This window comes from Haliaeetus leucocephalus, unplaced genomic scaffold (assembly GCF_000737465.1).
Source record: "Haliaeetus leucocephalus isolate CR32 unplaced genomic scaffold, Haliaeetus_leucocephalus-4.0 Scaffold92, whole genome shotgun sequence".
NCBI lineage: Eukaryota > Metazoa > Chordata > Aves > Accipitriformes > Accipitridae > Haliaeetus > Haliaeetus leucocephalus.
In genome coordinates this window covers 11,645,372-11,660,978 of record NW_010972528.1, presented here as the reverse complement: position 1 = coordinate 11,660,978, position 15,607 = coordinate 11,645,372, and the positions used below count along the sequence as shown (strand labels likewise).

General features: G+C 34.9%; 1 protein-coding gene across 1 annotated transcript in view; it reads left to right on the top strand.

Annotated features, from left to right (window-relative positions):
- Positions 1-15,607, top strand: part of CEP89 (centrosomal protein 89kDa) — a 42,766-nt gene that overhangs the window by 1,284 nt on the left and 25,875 nt on the right. Inside the window, exons 2-13 of the mRNA XM_010585111.1 lie at positions 413-519; positions 1,788-1,943; positions 2,560-2,761; positions 3,894-3,999; positions 5,600-5,628; positions 6,869-6,923; positions 8,335-8,553; positions 8,939-9,081; positions 9,446-9,496; positions 10,577-10,660; positions 11,627-11,734; positions 14,427-14,538. Coding sequence (XP_010583413.1) covers positions 413-519; positions 1,788-1,943; positions 2,560-2,761; positions 3,894-3,999; positions 5,600-5,628; positions 6,869-6,923; positions 8,335-8,553; positions 8,939-9,081; positions 9,446-9,496; positions 10,577-10,660; positions 11,627-11,734; positions 14,427-14,538 — 1,372 coding nt within the window. The remainder of the gene's footprint in view (positions 1-412; positions 520-1,787; positions 1,944-2,559; positions 2,762-3,893; positions 4,000-5,599; positions 5,629-6,868; positions 6,924-8,334; positions 8,554-8,938; positions 9,082-9,445; positions 9,497-10,576; positions 10,661-11,626; positions 11,735-14,426; positions 14,539-15,607) is intronic.

Genomic DNA, 15,607 nt, shown 5'->3' with positions numbered 1-15,607 from the left:
CTTTCTACAGGAAAGGGACTAATATTATTACTCTGAAGCAGGGTTCCAGTATTTTGAAAAAAGTTAATTTCTAGTACTCCTTTTTTCTTGTGTATATATGCAGGGAAGAAAACCAACTTGAATTGAGTAAGTTAAAATTCTGTTTTTCCAGGCTGTGATAGAGCGGGTAGAAAACCTACATTCATGGGTCTTACGTAAATTACATTCCTAACCTTCATTAGTAGCTCTTCATACATCTTAAAAAGTTAAACTTGGAACCATTTCAAGTCTTCTATTTACATTAATTGCATGTAATAGTTCTTCCTTTTTATATTATTTTGCATTGTTAGTTTTTGTGCATGTTCAATTCTGTGTTTTTTTTCATTGTGATCCTTAAAGTCATCGTCAACTAATTTTATTTTAAATTATTTAGAAACATATAGCTCATGGCCTGGTCCCTGCTGCTACCATAGCTCCTAAACCTGCAGTTCCCCGCACCCCTCCCCCTCGTAGTCCAAACCCTTCTCCAGAAAGGCCCAGGTAGGTTTTGAGTTTTGTTTTTTCGCTTCATCAACTACAATAGCATACTAGAAAAGCATGATTAGAATAATTGCATGTCCTTGCAGCAGTATTTACATAAACCTCTTCATAAATAGAATATATTTTTAACTGGGGCAGTTCCCTTCTTTGAACTTTAAAGATACCTATTTTTCTCCCATTCCTAAGCATGCTAAAAAATTAGAACAATAACCATTATGAATATGTAACTTATAAATCTGAGTCAATTAAAGACAAATGGACTATTTAAAGTTAGGGCCATTTTTAATTTGGCTGCTACAGCAGAGTGTAGGACTATAGCAGTACTAGTACTGTGAGTCAGGAAATTTTAACTCATGAGAAAAGCATAAATTAAACGTTACTAACATGCCATTTTATTGCATATTAAAAAAAAAGCAGGGACTTAACTGGCATGTAAAACTGTGTTGGATTGGATTTGAGTTAGCTATATAAGCAAGTTAAAGAGAAAATACAAATTTATTTTTCTTTTCTTTTGTAGTTTATTACAGTTTTTCTTTTACATTTTCTCTGTGTTTAGTTCAATTCTAGTTGTTTTCTATGGTCTTTCTAGTGTCTGTAACATTCCTACTTAATCCTAGTTTGTTTCTTCTTCCTTTTTGACCTACAGTTGTTATTCCTGTTACAGTCCTCACCGTTTCTTTCCTTTAATCTTTGTTCCTACTTGTTTTTCCCTCTTCATCTCACCCTTCTCTGTACTCCGCAGCATCCCACAAATAGACATTTCTATCTACTTATGCTTGCCCTAGTTTGCAACGTGCCAGCATTTGTTAACAGCTCCAGAGTCATCAGTAAAAGGTTTGGAGTAGGGAATAATTGAAACTAGGAGACAAAATAGCAGAATGCGGAACACTTTTTCAACACAATGCCAGGTAGTATTGTTATGGCTGAAGTAAATGCTAAGTACCGTAAATTATCAATGTAAATTTTGGGAATGTAACCTAGTATATTCCATGATTTTCATGCACGTGATTTGGGAAAACTGATAGGTATTGTACTTTACTCTTAGATAGCTATGCGACGATAGCTTGTGCAGTTTTGCGCTTTACTTTGGGAGTTAATAGTTTATAACCAGTCCCTTAGCACTTTCAGTGGTGTTTATGCCTGTTAACTGTGAACCTTTTGCTTTGCTTAAATAGTGAAGACCTTTTGCTATAGAAAAAATAAAATAAAATATGGAGCACAGAGAAAACATCAGTATTGTTTCATTGCTTTATTCTGTTTTCTTCCAGATCTGCTCTAGCAGCAGCTATCCTTGCAACAACGCTAACGGGGCACACTGTTGCTATTCCTCAGCCTCGGCAGCGATCGCTTTCTGAAAGTGATTCCACCTATGTGGAACAAGAATGTTTTGAACCATATGCGACAGTCACAGAGCTCAGAATGGGGTAGTGTATACTCTCTGTTTTGATATACTAGAAATAGAATCTTTCAATGATGCAATTTAACAAAGAGTTACAGAAAACTCCTGCTGTTATAGCCACTTTTTTTCTCACCACATCCTAAATTGGGTCTGAAGTGTCTACAGTCTTTACTCCTTTTCTCGTAAAGTGATGTCATGCATGCAGTCTTCAGAGAGGGAGATTTGGATTGTACAAGAGTCACAAGTAAAACCATATATTATTTCTGCCAAATGATGATCAATTATACAAACAGTTAATCACTGATGAATCATCTGAATTACATGTTGGATATTTCTTTTGTGCTAAGTAATTATTTCAGGCTCTTCTTTCAGTAGAATTAGCAACGTTCTATCTCTAATCTGGCTTTTTTTTTTAAGATAGAGAAGAAAATGTAGCTCCAGTGTTAATCATCTATTTTAAAGCATACACATAGGCTAGATTCATTGTTTGCAGCTAATAGAAGCTTAGATGTCTATTTGTGTTGGCTGACTGGACTTGTGTATATTGTAAGACTGATGGTTCTACTTTACTAGTGTTTTGGGGGTTTTTTTGGAAGAGTAAGCAACACTGAAACAGGCTTTAAACTGCTTTCTACTTGCAGGCCCAACTGGAAACTTGATGGTAGTGACAGATCTCCTGTGCAGTCCCTGGAAATATCAGGCAATTATTGTGAAGATGAGGACATGGATACCTATCTTTCAGATGCTGACAAAGAGGCAGAGTCCAGCTGTCAGAGTAATGAGAAAAGGGGAGAAAGCTTTAGCACCAATGCTATTTATGCTGTTCCCTGCAAAAATAAAAAGGTAGGATTTTCAAATGTGTTATTTCCTTTACAGTGTTTTAATATGTTAATGCAAATATTAATTACTTCTAAGGCTTTTCATTCTCTTCTTACTCTTCAGAGATTTATTCAATTTTTATTTAACATGCTTCCTTTTGTGGCTCATTTACTCTTATACAAGTAAGGTTTGTTTGTTGATCCTCGCAGATTCCATATCTTTGATTATTAGGAGCTTTTCTTATTAGGAAAACACTGGTATTGTGTATAATTATTGTGTATAATTTAGTCTTGTAAAATGTCCAGTATTTTATGTTGAGCTATACTACTATATAGTACATTATTTGTTAAAAGCACTAGGAACTTTCCTTTTAAATGGTGAAAGCTTAGTTAATGATTCAGTATTGTGCTAATGAGCAGAGACCTATATAGAGACAGAGATTCAGTATCAAACAAAATAAATTATCTTGTTATTTTGAAGACCAATGGATTTTTCTATGTTATAGTTTTGGGTTGTCTTAACCAGCAATAAGCAGCTTAATACTCCTGAGGCACATTTAAAGTCCAGTCCAAAATTTAACAAAAATTTAACAAACAGGAAGAAGTAACTGAGTAGTAAAGAGACAATAAAATGGTATGTTTGTGAAAGAAATCAGAAAACACCCCAGGTGAAGAGATAGGAGTCAGTAAGAAGAGAGAAGGGGGCGGGCAAGGAAAAAGGGAGTGAGTAGAATATGGGGGACACTGGTATGCAATCAGCAGGGGAAAAACAGAGAAGGCAATGTTAAAAATTATTCATGAATCCCTCAGTGCTGTGATGCAGTAGATAAATGGTTGATCTTTTATTAAGAGCAAGTTTAGATACAACACAGCAAACAAGCAAATGTAGGATAATTTTACAGACTCTTGTGACTCAATAAGGTGACAGGGAATATTTGCCCTGTGAACTAAATGACGATCATAGTTTCCTACCTCTTGTTGATCACTGCAGGATTTAGATTTTTATCTACACAGAGCCCTGAAACAAATGAAAAAATGATGTCTTGTCATTTGTGACTGGGACATTAGTACACTAAAGGTTTTATACAGATATTGAGACATGGGCTATTTTAACAGTGTTACCATGATTTAGATTGGCTTGTCTTATTTTTACATAGGAAGAGTTTTCACCATCTCCTAGTACTAATGCTGACAAGAAAGAGGCACCTTCTCAGGAAACTGAGTTTCAGGTGCTGGTGGGTGAATCAAATGCGCAAATAGAAGGTAAATAAACTTATTTTAAGTCAAAATGCCGTATGTTTTTAATACCCATGGGAAAAATAATTTTTTAATAAAATACATTTAATACTACATGATAGCAATGTAATCCTTTTTTTTTTTAAGAAGGGCAATGAAAGAAATGCTACTAAATACTTAGCCATTTCTAGTAGTTACAGAAAACTAAAAATCTGCATAAAGAGAGAAGATTGGTCTATATTCACTGTATAACTGAAACTCCTAAACATCCACTATCAGCCAGTGTAAAAAGGGTTGGGGTGGGCGAAGAAAGTTTTGTGAACTCTCTGTCTAGTACAGTCATTCTCTATTCTGTTGATATATGTGCCAGAATCAATCCAGTTTATACTCTGGAAACTATTGGAGTGTTACTGTGCTCAAAAAGTGGAAAAAAGTAGAAACTATCAATGTTAAAAAAAAAAAAAAAGCTAAAGAGATAGAAGAAAACATTTTTAATCAGTCACTTTTCTTGGATAAAAAAGTGTCATGTCTGAAAATCAGCAGTAAGAATTTTTTTTTTATAATCAAATGGCATGATACTAGGATTGTTTATCTTTTCTACAGAAGTTGTATCATACTTGCAGTCTTTTAAGGTCTGGGCCTGACCATCAGGTCACAGAGGAAGGTTCTGACAGAACAGAGAGCTGAACATGATCATCAGTCTCAGGTTATCACCCTAAGCTCTGAATTGTTAAGCTTCACAAATAATTTTTTTTCAATAAGTAATTTCATTATATCAGGGACATTTCATTCTTAACCGGACTTGTCATTAAGCTATTTTCTTGGAACAATAGAGTATTGTGCAGAAAAAATTATGACGAGAGCAAGACCAATCTACCTGCATAGGAGTTTTATTGCATAATTACCTTGTCCATTATTTTAAAATCAGGAAAACAGGAAATCAGAATTTTTTCCAGAGCTGCAAAATGCAGAGAATGGCAGCACTCTAGTAGCTATTGGATAGGAAAGAGGAAGCAGAACTGAGTCCATTTTGAAAAATCTTTGTCTTTCTAAGTTTTATTCATGTTGGATCCCAGTGTTGTTTCAATATTATTTCAGTAGAGTTATTTGAAAAGCTTTATAGAGAACAATATCCAGAAAGAATGGGTTGCCTTGATAAAACCATTTGGGAAGTGGATGTGTTAAACTGAAAAGAATAGGATATATAAACCATTTCTAATACCTCTTCTACATAGTAAGTGCTACAGATCTTGGAAGCGGTCAGATTTGCACTTGCCTTGTTCAGAGATGCAACAGGATTCAAGCCCAGTAAAATCAATGAAAATATTTCATTTGTCCTTTAGTCAAATTCTAAAATAATAGTGGAAGACAAAAATACAGCTTAATTTCTTCCATAGTTGCATCTATACAGTGTGAGGTAAAGTAAGGTCTCACATCAGTATCCTGATACACTGTGAAAGAGATAATGGAAAGATAGTGATCTGATTTGTGGTTTTGGGAGGACTTTCTTACATTTACTTGCAGTATATAATATGTGTGCTTACATGAACATATGAACCCTTACAGTTTATGGACTTACAGATACTTTTGTTTTTATTTGACTGAAAGATCTGTTTTTCTTTAGCAGAAGACCAACATCTTGGCTTGAATTTAAAGGTAAGACTTATATGAAAGTTGACTTGTGATGCATTTTGGAAAAAAGGGTGTTATAAATTGCTGATAGTTTACAGTCACTTAAAAGAATACTTACTGCCACTAGGGAATCCTTTTTGGAGTACAAGAATAGCTAATCATTCCTTTTGAAAAAATATGACTATATAGGTAAATAGGCCATACAAAAGTTGGGGTGGGGTTTCTTTGGTGGTTTGTGTGGTTTGTTGTGGGGTTTTTTTAATATATCTTCTGTTGTTCCTCATGCGAAAGAAAGAAACTGAGAGTGGGAGACATCATGTTATAGAAAGAGATAGCTCTTACTGATAATTTTCAAATTCTGAGCCTGGCTTCACCAGACTTTTATCTAGTTTTCCAGCTGGGCCCATTTGACTGCTTTCATAAGCTTGAAAAAGAATACCCAAAAGTTTAGTTTCTCAGATCAACTTGCTGGAGTATTATTTACAAAAATGGTCAGTTCTTCTATTGTTAACATCACTTTTTTTCTTCAAGTTCTTGATGACATATATTTTCTTTTGAAATTGTTCATGAGTTTTGACTCGTTTAGTCATCAGTGTCTTGGTATGTTAAATTACATGGCATTATATCCTTGCAGAACTTCACTGCTGTTTCATAAAAAAGTGGAGAAAGTTTGTATATCGATCATGTTCACCTCAAGGAAATACATTAGTGTAAATTCAGCCTGTAGTTCTTTCCTGATGAAAGAACCTTCTGAAAATGTAAAAATAGGTACTGGGTATTTTTTACCAGCAAAGGGAGAACGTTGAAGAACACTTTACATTTTAATTTATTTGCTGATTCCCAGTTAGGGACTGACAATTCATACCATAACTGACTATTCTAAAGTCTTACTTTATACAGACTAACAAGTGGGAGCAATATCTATCCTGTTTGGTCAAGAAGCTTCATGTTTATGTAACCTTTATGTCATCCATAAAATTGTTTTGTGAATTGTACATCTCTGACAACTAAAGAAAATATTAAGAGTTTCAAGTGTCCACAGGTGACTGATGGCAGTGATAAGTGACAAAATGATGTCAAGATGGGTAAATAACAAGTTGTATATTGTCAGTAGTGAATCCAACCTTAAATTTTGTTGATATAAAAGAAAAGAAACTGCTTCAAAAGTTCTGTTTCTTAAGTTCTCCAACAGTGATGCTGTTCAGAGTACTTCAGAAAGGATAACTGTTAAAGCCAATTGTCTCATTTTTTATTTCTCTGCTAGGAAGAAAAATCATTAGCTGAAAATCTGATACGTGAAAAGCCTCCGCCATCCCCAGGTACTTCTGATTTTTCTATGACTTCACTACACAACTTCACTTTAATAATATGCATATATATTAAAAAATACCACCCCACCCCCCTCACCCCCCCAACGAATTGGGCTTAGAGAATACAAGCAGGAAAATGCATTTTTTCATGTACAGGAGATGAGAAAGTGCTAGTGCTCTGTGATATGTATAAAAACAATAGTTCTAGGCTTTTTATATTAGGTGTTTTAGACTTGTTTCTATTTTTCAATCTGGGTGACTTTTGAAGTCTTAAGTAAATGATGGTGAAATGATGTAATCAAATTAAAAGTCGTACTGGAACTCTCCAATCCCTTAAGTTTCACCTACACTACAGGATGTCACCATTATTAATGTCACCCATCACAGCTGAAGTGGTAAACATACAAGTGATACAAGATACATGGTCTACCTTCAGCTAGTGCCTTATTTGTATGTTATTGCATCCATGTAACAATTCCAGGCACAGCACCTCTGAACTTGTGTGTCACATGGATGGGATGTGTGCCTATCACGAGTTCATGGGGTTTTGTGTATTTCTATGCTGTCCAAGAATCTTATGCCTTCTCACAGGAAGATAACAGTGACCATAAGTGCCTGAAATATTACTGAACACGTGAAGCTGTTATATGTCATCAATAACAAGAGATAGCTCTGTATTTCAAAACCAGTTCTTGGGTTTCATACATCCTTATTGTGGTTTCCTATACTAAGGAACTGTTCTGTACTAAGTTATATTCATGCCTGTATGCTATTACATTATGCTGGCTCTTAAGAGTCTGACAGTAAGGGTAAAACCTCAGCCTTCATTTTAATAGGTAAGCTGTTTAGCCCATACAGATGAAACGAAAAGTTTGAAAGTGTGATCCATTATTACTGATGCAACAATATATCCACGATTTTGCAGATGATCTAAAATTTTACTTCTATAAGGATTATTAAGTAACTTCTATTCAGTAACAGATCATTGAAGCCTGTTCAGTGGGAAGGAGGGTAAAGCTTTCATTACATAGGTGATTAAAATAAGGAGGGGTCAAGAGGACTGACTAGTCCATGCAGGGCACATACACTTTGCTTATTGCAGTGGATATTTCTGTCTCACCTCTCTAGTCACTGATGCCAGGGAGAGGGAGATCTGCTGACGCTTTCTTTTCCCTTTAAGGAAGGCATGTTTTCAGTGTCTTGGGAGAAAAGATGGGAACTTGCAGCCAGTCCACTATATAGCTCTCTTTCCAAATCCACTTTTTTCATTCTCTCTAGCCTTACCTCTTGGGAGCCCTGAGCTGATTTATAAAGTATCACTCATACATAATGCTAATATTAGAAAAAATGAATTATAATTTGCTGAAACTTGTATTCAAGTCTGAATACCATTTAAATACATTGAACTCTGGCATTACAGATATGTCTATTCGGGCAAGGCAAGTATGGGAAAATATGACTAAAGAAAAGTTCAGAGAACTAAAACAAGAAAACTGGTCTCTGAACAAGGCATACCAGGCTATGGTCCAACGATTTGAGGGAACAAAACAGCAAATGGAAGAACAGCAATTAAAGCTGAAGAGACTAGAACAAGAAAACAGAAGACTTAAAGAAGCTGCAGAGAAGGCACATAGAGAAGGTGGGAGAAACATATAAGCTAGTCTGTAGTCATCTTGTTTAATTTTTCTGATTTCTTACAACCTATTCCTACAGTAGGAGGTTTCCACTCATTGATTTGAGCAAGTATCTGTGCAGAAGTAGTTTCTGAACACTATTTTCTACATTTGTAGAAATTTTGTCAAGGAAATCTTACATGATCGTGAAAAAAACTTACTTAGTTGTTTGAAATTTAATGTTATTTTGTTAGTAATTCTTCATGGGATTATTCCATTACAGTATTTTGAGAGAAGTTCTCTTATGATTCTAGCTTATTGAGATTTTTTTTTTTCCTTACAACTAACAAATTATTGTGAACATTTCTTGAATTTTGATTGAACTTTCTTGTTGGACATTTGTTTTAATAGAGGAGGCTACAGAATTACTTTTTCTCAGACAACAAGCACAAGAACTGGTAGATGAAAATGATGCTTTGAAAATGACGGTCCATCGTTTAAATGTAGAATTAAGTCGCTATCAAACTAAATTCAGGCCATTGTCCCAAGAAGAGGTGAGAATCTTGGTTATAAAGGCAGTTTGTACTGAAATGTCCTATTATCCTTTCATTCATCTTTTGAGTTTTTAAGACTATCTTCTCCAAATTCGCCACAGTCTACAAATGGCATAGGCTTTTTCTGAAATTTAAAATAAGCATTTATCGTTAAGTCTAACTTTAAGAATTTACACTTTCTCCTGTATTAGTAAGATATTGAACTTCCAGTTTTGTTGACTTTGTTGGGTGTGTGTTACATATGCAACACATGTAATTAGAAATATAGGCTTGTTTGGGTTAACAGTTGTGAGTGCAGTAAACAGTGGTTGGTGCTTCAAAAAGCAGGAAATAATTTCAGTATCTTTTAAAAAATCTACTTTAGCATCTAAAACTGAAAAGTTTACCCATGAAAGGACCACCACCACCATGGCTGGTAAGTAAAATAATATTTTCACTTATCTGTTCATTCCTTTCTAAGTAAAGTAGTAAAATTTCTTTACTGGAACCAAAATATTCAGGATATTGTTTAGTTACTCTGCTGAACTATCACATACTAGAATATTATAAACACTTATGTTTGTTGCATAAAAAGATGTAGGGCAGAACTTTGCAATGAATGTGTGCAGCTCCAGTTGAATTTACAGTAAGCTACAGACTGCATAAAATCACCAGCTTTGAACTACTGAATGCAAATTAAGTAGAAGTACTGTTACCCTGAGAATCATAAATACCGTCTTCACTTAGTATTGCCTAGCATGTAGTTTGTGTCAAGGTCTGTTGCTTAATTGTTAATCTTCTGTTGTGATTATTTTTAAGATGATACTAAAAGAAAATAGCATATTTCAGTGATTCTGATGGTAGGAGTGGTCACGGGTCTACTAGTAGCCTATGAACTTCTGGCAAGGATAAGTCAAATAGTTTGTGAAATTGAATGCATTTGCAGTATGTGAAACAATTTCTGCTTGAAATGCTAATCAGATCTTAAATTTTCCTTCCTCACTGTTATTCAGAACTATACAGAAATAGGAAAGTCCTCCTTCTGCTGTTTTTCTAGCTATAATATCCAAGAATCACATATGTATGTGTTTAGTTTTAAAGATGCAGGTTTGAGAGTGTAAAAATTCCTTTCCCACTTACTAATGAATCTGGACTAAATTTGATTATTATTAACCATGTTCACTGTAGTGTTCCAGTTTGGTTTCATATTCATTTGCATCCACATTCTGCTGTGTTACATACACTGCTAAGCAATAGCAGCTTTTTAGTGAAGTGTTCAAGTATAGCATCCAGTCTTGTCCTTCCCAAAGCTTACTCCTGAAGTGGTGCTATTAAGTGCTTCTGCAGCATCATTTTGCATATGATGGTCTGTGTGCTTGTGTAAGTCCTGCACTTTTGTCTGCAAGGCATATAAAAAACCCCTTAATAGTTTTTAAAATTAAGAATATATAGCAGAAGTAAAAAATATTGATGAGATTATGGTTTGTAATTGATTTATTTGGATTTTTTTTTTAAGTTGGATATGAAGTATTTGTCACCTCTTCTGTTGGCATATGAAGACAGAATAAGAGAAAAGGAAGATTTAAATCTTGAACATGAGGCAAGTTGCCATTTAAAGAAATATACTTCTACACTAAAGCAGAAATAAGTTACTGGATTTTTTTTTAAAGGGATTTGTCAAAGGTGTTTTCTGCCTAAAATTAAAAGTGACTTCGTTTTACTTTTCCATGCATAGTTATTGTGCTATCTTATCCTGCTTGGCTTGCTTGCTTTTTGTCAGCCTGTTCAGATGTAGAAGCAGGCAGTACAGTGAGATGTACAAGAATTGTGCTCTCTGAATAGAGTAAACCATGAATACAGCAGTAGAAAGAAGTTACTATTGTCATTCATAATGGGGATTCAGTGCCCTGTATAGCTACTCCTCCAGTTACAGGCCTGTGGATTTTGTGGTAGAAGAATATTTATTTCTAGATATTTAAGGAATGGGTATTAAGGAATGGGTATTAAGGAATGGGTACTCTTTTTGCTCGTCAGAAGTATTTTTTTGTCACTGAATCTTTGAAAAAATGGTGATTTGCTTCAGAGTAGAACTGCCATAGCTTTTCAAAATAATTTATTTCCTTCAAAAAATTAAGCTATAAAATGAGCAGAGAACACCGAGGGATTTATATTACTGTAAATTCACTGTATTATCCTACCATATTCAAATTCATGCCATTCATACTGAAAATGTGTAGTATCATCTAGTAATTTCCAGAATTAAGTTTTTTAAATCCATATTTTAAGGATCTACAACTTGCTTAATTCAAATGACACTTGGCAAAAATGTGGCACAATTCAAATACTTATATTATTTTAAATCAAATATTACTAGATTGATGAAGCAATTTTGAAGTCAGGTATGCACATCTGAATTAAAGATTAGTGTGTAGTGAGATAACACGCTGTTAACAGAAGAATTAGAAGGCACCCAGGCATGTATATTTATAAAAGTTTTTGTTGATGTAAAAATTAAAACAAAATACTTGGCTCTAAAGAATTTTATGTGGAGTCCTTTGTCTTCCAGGAGGATATGAAGAATTTTAAACTACGAGTTGAAGAGTTGGTGAAGGAGAATGAAGACCTCCATGAGCAATTAAATAAAAATAACTTTATTACCCCTGCAGAATGGCAAGTTATATTACTAGAAATTAATTTAAAAGCTACTCATTATTTTGCTTGTTGCATGCAAACTCTTAAGATTACAGATCTTAAGGAAAAATTGTGTTCCCCTCAAGCAAATTAAGTTTTTCTGAAGAGTTAATAGGGTCATGGTTATGTCTTGTTGGAACAATGCTCACCTGCAATGCCTGAAATAATTCTGCAGTAAAGATTAAATAGTGAATGTGCAGTTTTGCACCGGAAGCCCATGTAATAGTGTTTAGTTTCTGCATAGATTTGGTTAAGTAGGTTATTATAAAGGTATCAAAGTCTTTTTTGGTGCTTTAATAAAATAATCTGTATATTTTATGTTTGGATGCTTATATACTGTCCACAAATTCCAAAATACTATAGAGGTGTTTCAGCTTCTTAAGAATTTCTGGACTTTTAACACCTTTGCTTTTTATTTTGCCTCTCTGCAAATGAATGAGAGAAGTTTGTATGTCTCTGAGCTGTTTCAGACTGTCTATAGTCTCTGTCTGGGAGCTGTTTTGAAGGCTGGGGTTCAGCAAGGCAGGGATGTCAGCAATACCACCTTACCAAGCTTTTGATGTGTACCTTCAGTGGCTTCTTCGCACTCGATGTTGCAGTGCATTGCTCCTTTGTTTGTATTGATGTAACTGCTCATGGGGATGCACTGTCAAGCACATAAAGGAGTTGGTCTTGATCAACCTAATACCCCCTTTTGTAGCAATTTTTAAAATTTTGTTTCACAACATAGCCTCATAGTGCCAGGCATCGCTGAGGGTAAGGATGTAGCTTGGCAGTATGGGAGATGTTCCTTATGCCTAAACCTGTTGATGAAATATGATCTTAGTGACATCAATTTGAAAGTTGCAGTTTTACCTGGAAAAAATTATTTTGTTCTTTGTTTAAAATTGTTATACTTCAAAGACTTGTCCAGTAAGATTCACAATCCATTTTCTCAACCTTAACTCCAGCCTAGATAGTTTTGATGGGAAAAAAAACTTCCATTGTTTCTTTCAACTGGTAATGCTTATCATCTTACATCAACACTGACCTTCCTGTCACAAATAATGAATGTATTTTGTCATTCAGTTTTCATTTCATATTTATCCATTCAGATGAAAACATGCAGAGTCTTAAGTGGTTAAACAATATAAGCTCTATCTTAGCTGTTAACCGATTTGTAAATGGCTGATGTGCATTTGCTTCCTTCTTGTATGCTCACTGCAGTAAATTTCACAGTAAATTAGTCGGTTAAACTTACAAATACCTGTACACAGAGGTTTCCATGGATACAAGTATAAGCTGACTTCCATTTCTGTGTTTGCAAAAATCTTCAGGGTAGACTGTTTAAGACTATATTTTTCAGCTGCCAGACAACAATTGTTAGCTGTATAGTTCAGCTTAAATTTTAGTCAGAATATCATTTGATGGTAGGGGGAATTGTCCCTATCTAGATCTATATACAATAGGGTGCATTTTTATCTGGGTCAGGCCACACATAAACAAAGTAGATATACGTTGTGTTAGTTACTGTCATCAGAAATCCTTGGTAACAGTCTATTTTGCTATACTTTGTTTGGGTTTAGGCTACTTTTGCTGATTGATGACAACTCTTGAGTTTAAATTCATTTGATATCATCTTACACTCGTACTGTATTTCTACTTGCATTCTGGTTAATGCTTCTCAACTTTTTAAGCTGTTATTCGAATAGCAAATACTTTCTTAAGCTTTTGTTAACATCAGAAAGACTGGGATTGGTTTTCTTGAAAGCTTAATTAATACTAGCTATAAAGCAGAGTGTTAAGTTCTCTGCTCAGGATAGTTCAGTTTAAACTCCCATCTTCTTTACAGGCTCATAGAACACACTGGCAGTATTTTTCCAGAGCCAAAGCCAAGTAAATCCAAAGTGTATCCAAGAATTTATCGCGTGTTTTGAAAACTAATTTGGTTCAGTTACTATTTACATAGCTGTCTCCAAGTCATCTAGCACCATTATGTAGCTTTAATTTCCTCATATGAGAAAAGTTTGAGCGAGCTGGGACTGTTTTGCCTAGAAAAGAGAAGGCTCAGGGGGGATCTTATCACTGTATAGGGGGAGACCGTAAAGACAGAGCCAGGCTCTTTTCAGTGGTGCCCTATGACAGGACAAGAGGCGGTGGGCACAAACCGAACCACAGGAGGTTCCCTCTGAACATAAGGAAACAGTTTTTCACTGTGAGCACTGCAACAAGCTGTCCAGAGAGGCTGTGGAGACTCAATCCCTAAAGATATTCAAAAGCCACGTGGACATGGTTGTGAGCAGCTGGCTCTAGGTGCCCTGCTTGAGCAGGGGGGGTGGACCAGATGACCTCCAGAGGTCCGTTCCAACCTCAACCATTCTATAATGCTGCGATTCTAATTCACACATATATATTCTTCCTTCATTCTATAGGGAATTTTTGCTTTAGTTAGTTAGTCAAAGATTTTAAACATTTAAAATAATTTACATTTTGAGGCTTGTGAGTTCATGTCTCTAATAAGCTTATCTTGGGTCCTGACATTGCTTTCAATGAGTGTTTTTAATTTTTTTTTTTTTTTTAAAGTTCAAATACGATTTATAAGTTTACACTGTTGGAAGTCAGTTGTGTTTTTTCTTTGGACATAAGTTAATATTTGTATTATATTTTATTTATAAGCCGGTTGTCATTGCAGGCAGCAGCTGCAAACTCAGGCCAAGCTGGTCTTGGAAGAAAACGGATTGTTGATGGAGCAACTTGAAATTCAACAAGCTAAAGCAAAAGATAGTCACAGACAGCATGTTCAAGAAGGTAAAGTGCTTGAGTTGCTAATCATTTGAACTACACCAGAGATGGTACTGCAGGTTTGTTTGTGGGGGGTTTTTTGGTGTTTTTTTGTTTTGTTTTGGTGGGGGTTTTGGGTTTTTGGTTTTGGGGTTTTTTTGCAACTTCGTATATGCCTACAAAGCATTGCTGAATGCAGGTAACACTAATATGAGAGCAAGCTCTGGATGTCAGCTGATACTGAAAAGAAATGTCAGTATCACCTGTTGACACTATACAGCATACTCCACTTTGAATTGCTTCCTCTGAAAAAGTGACAACTGTTAAACAGCAGTACACTTATTTTCATAATTTAAGACCACATTGAACTTTACAATTTGGTACTTGTGAGGTATTATTTGCTTATTTAAATGTTCAGTTCAGAATTTGTAGGGGCTTTTAATTTTCTGCTTTGTAACCAACTTGATATTCCTTGTCTTGTCTGTAAATATTATTTCTTGACCAAGATTAATTCTTCTGCTGATAGTTATTTTTTGCGTCGGTAGATTCCTCTGGATATTTCTTGTTAATAGCCTTCTGACTGAATATTAGAAAGAGAACAAGCATGTTATAGTTTAAAATCCCAAAACTGAAAGTAAGATTTCTTAGTGAAGTTTAAAAAGCAAAATTGAATCTTAATTCACAGATTAGGATGTTCTGTAAATTTTTAATTGTGCATGATTAACATAAGTCACTGATGAGAACAGTTTCCTTAAGTGAACCTATATAGCAAAACTCCAATTCTGAAATTTTTCTATTCATCAGCTGCCTAATTCCATAAATACTTTCCTTTCTGCCTTTAAAGTTTCTGAGCTTCTTGTTTAGAGTACTATCTCTCTATATCCATCTGTATTTAGAAGATAACAACTCATCATACCCAAGACCAAAGGCCAGACAATACCCCAAAATCAGAAGTTCCTCTTTCCAAATCTCAAAATAGCTTGATCTGATATGAGTTGTCAGAACATCCCTGGTAAACACTGACAGATTTTGTTATCTACTGCTGGAGTTCTCACAAGGAAACAAGAGCCCTGATCTTTCATTCAGTTCCTACAAC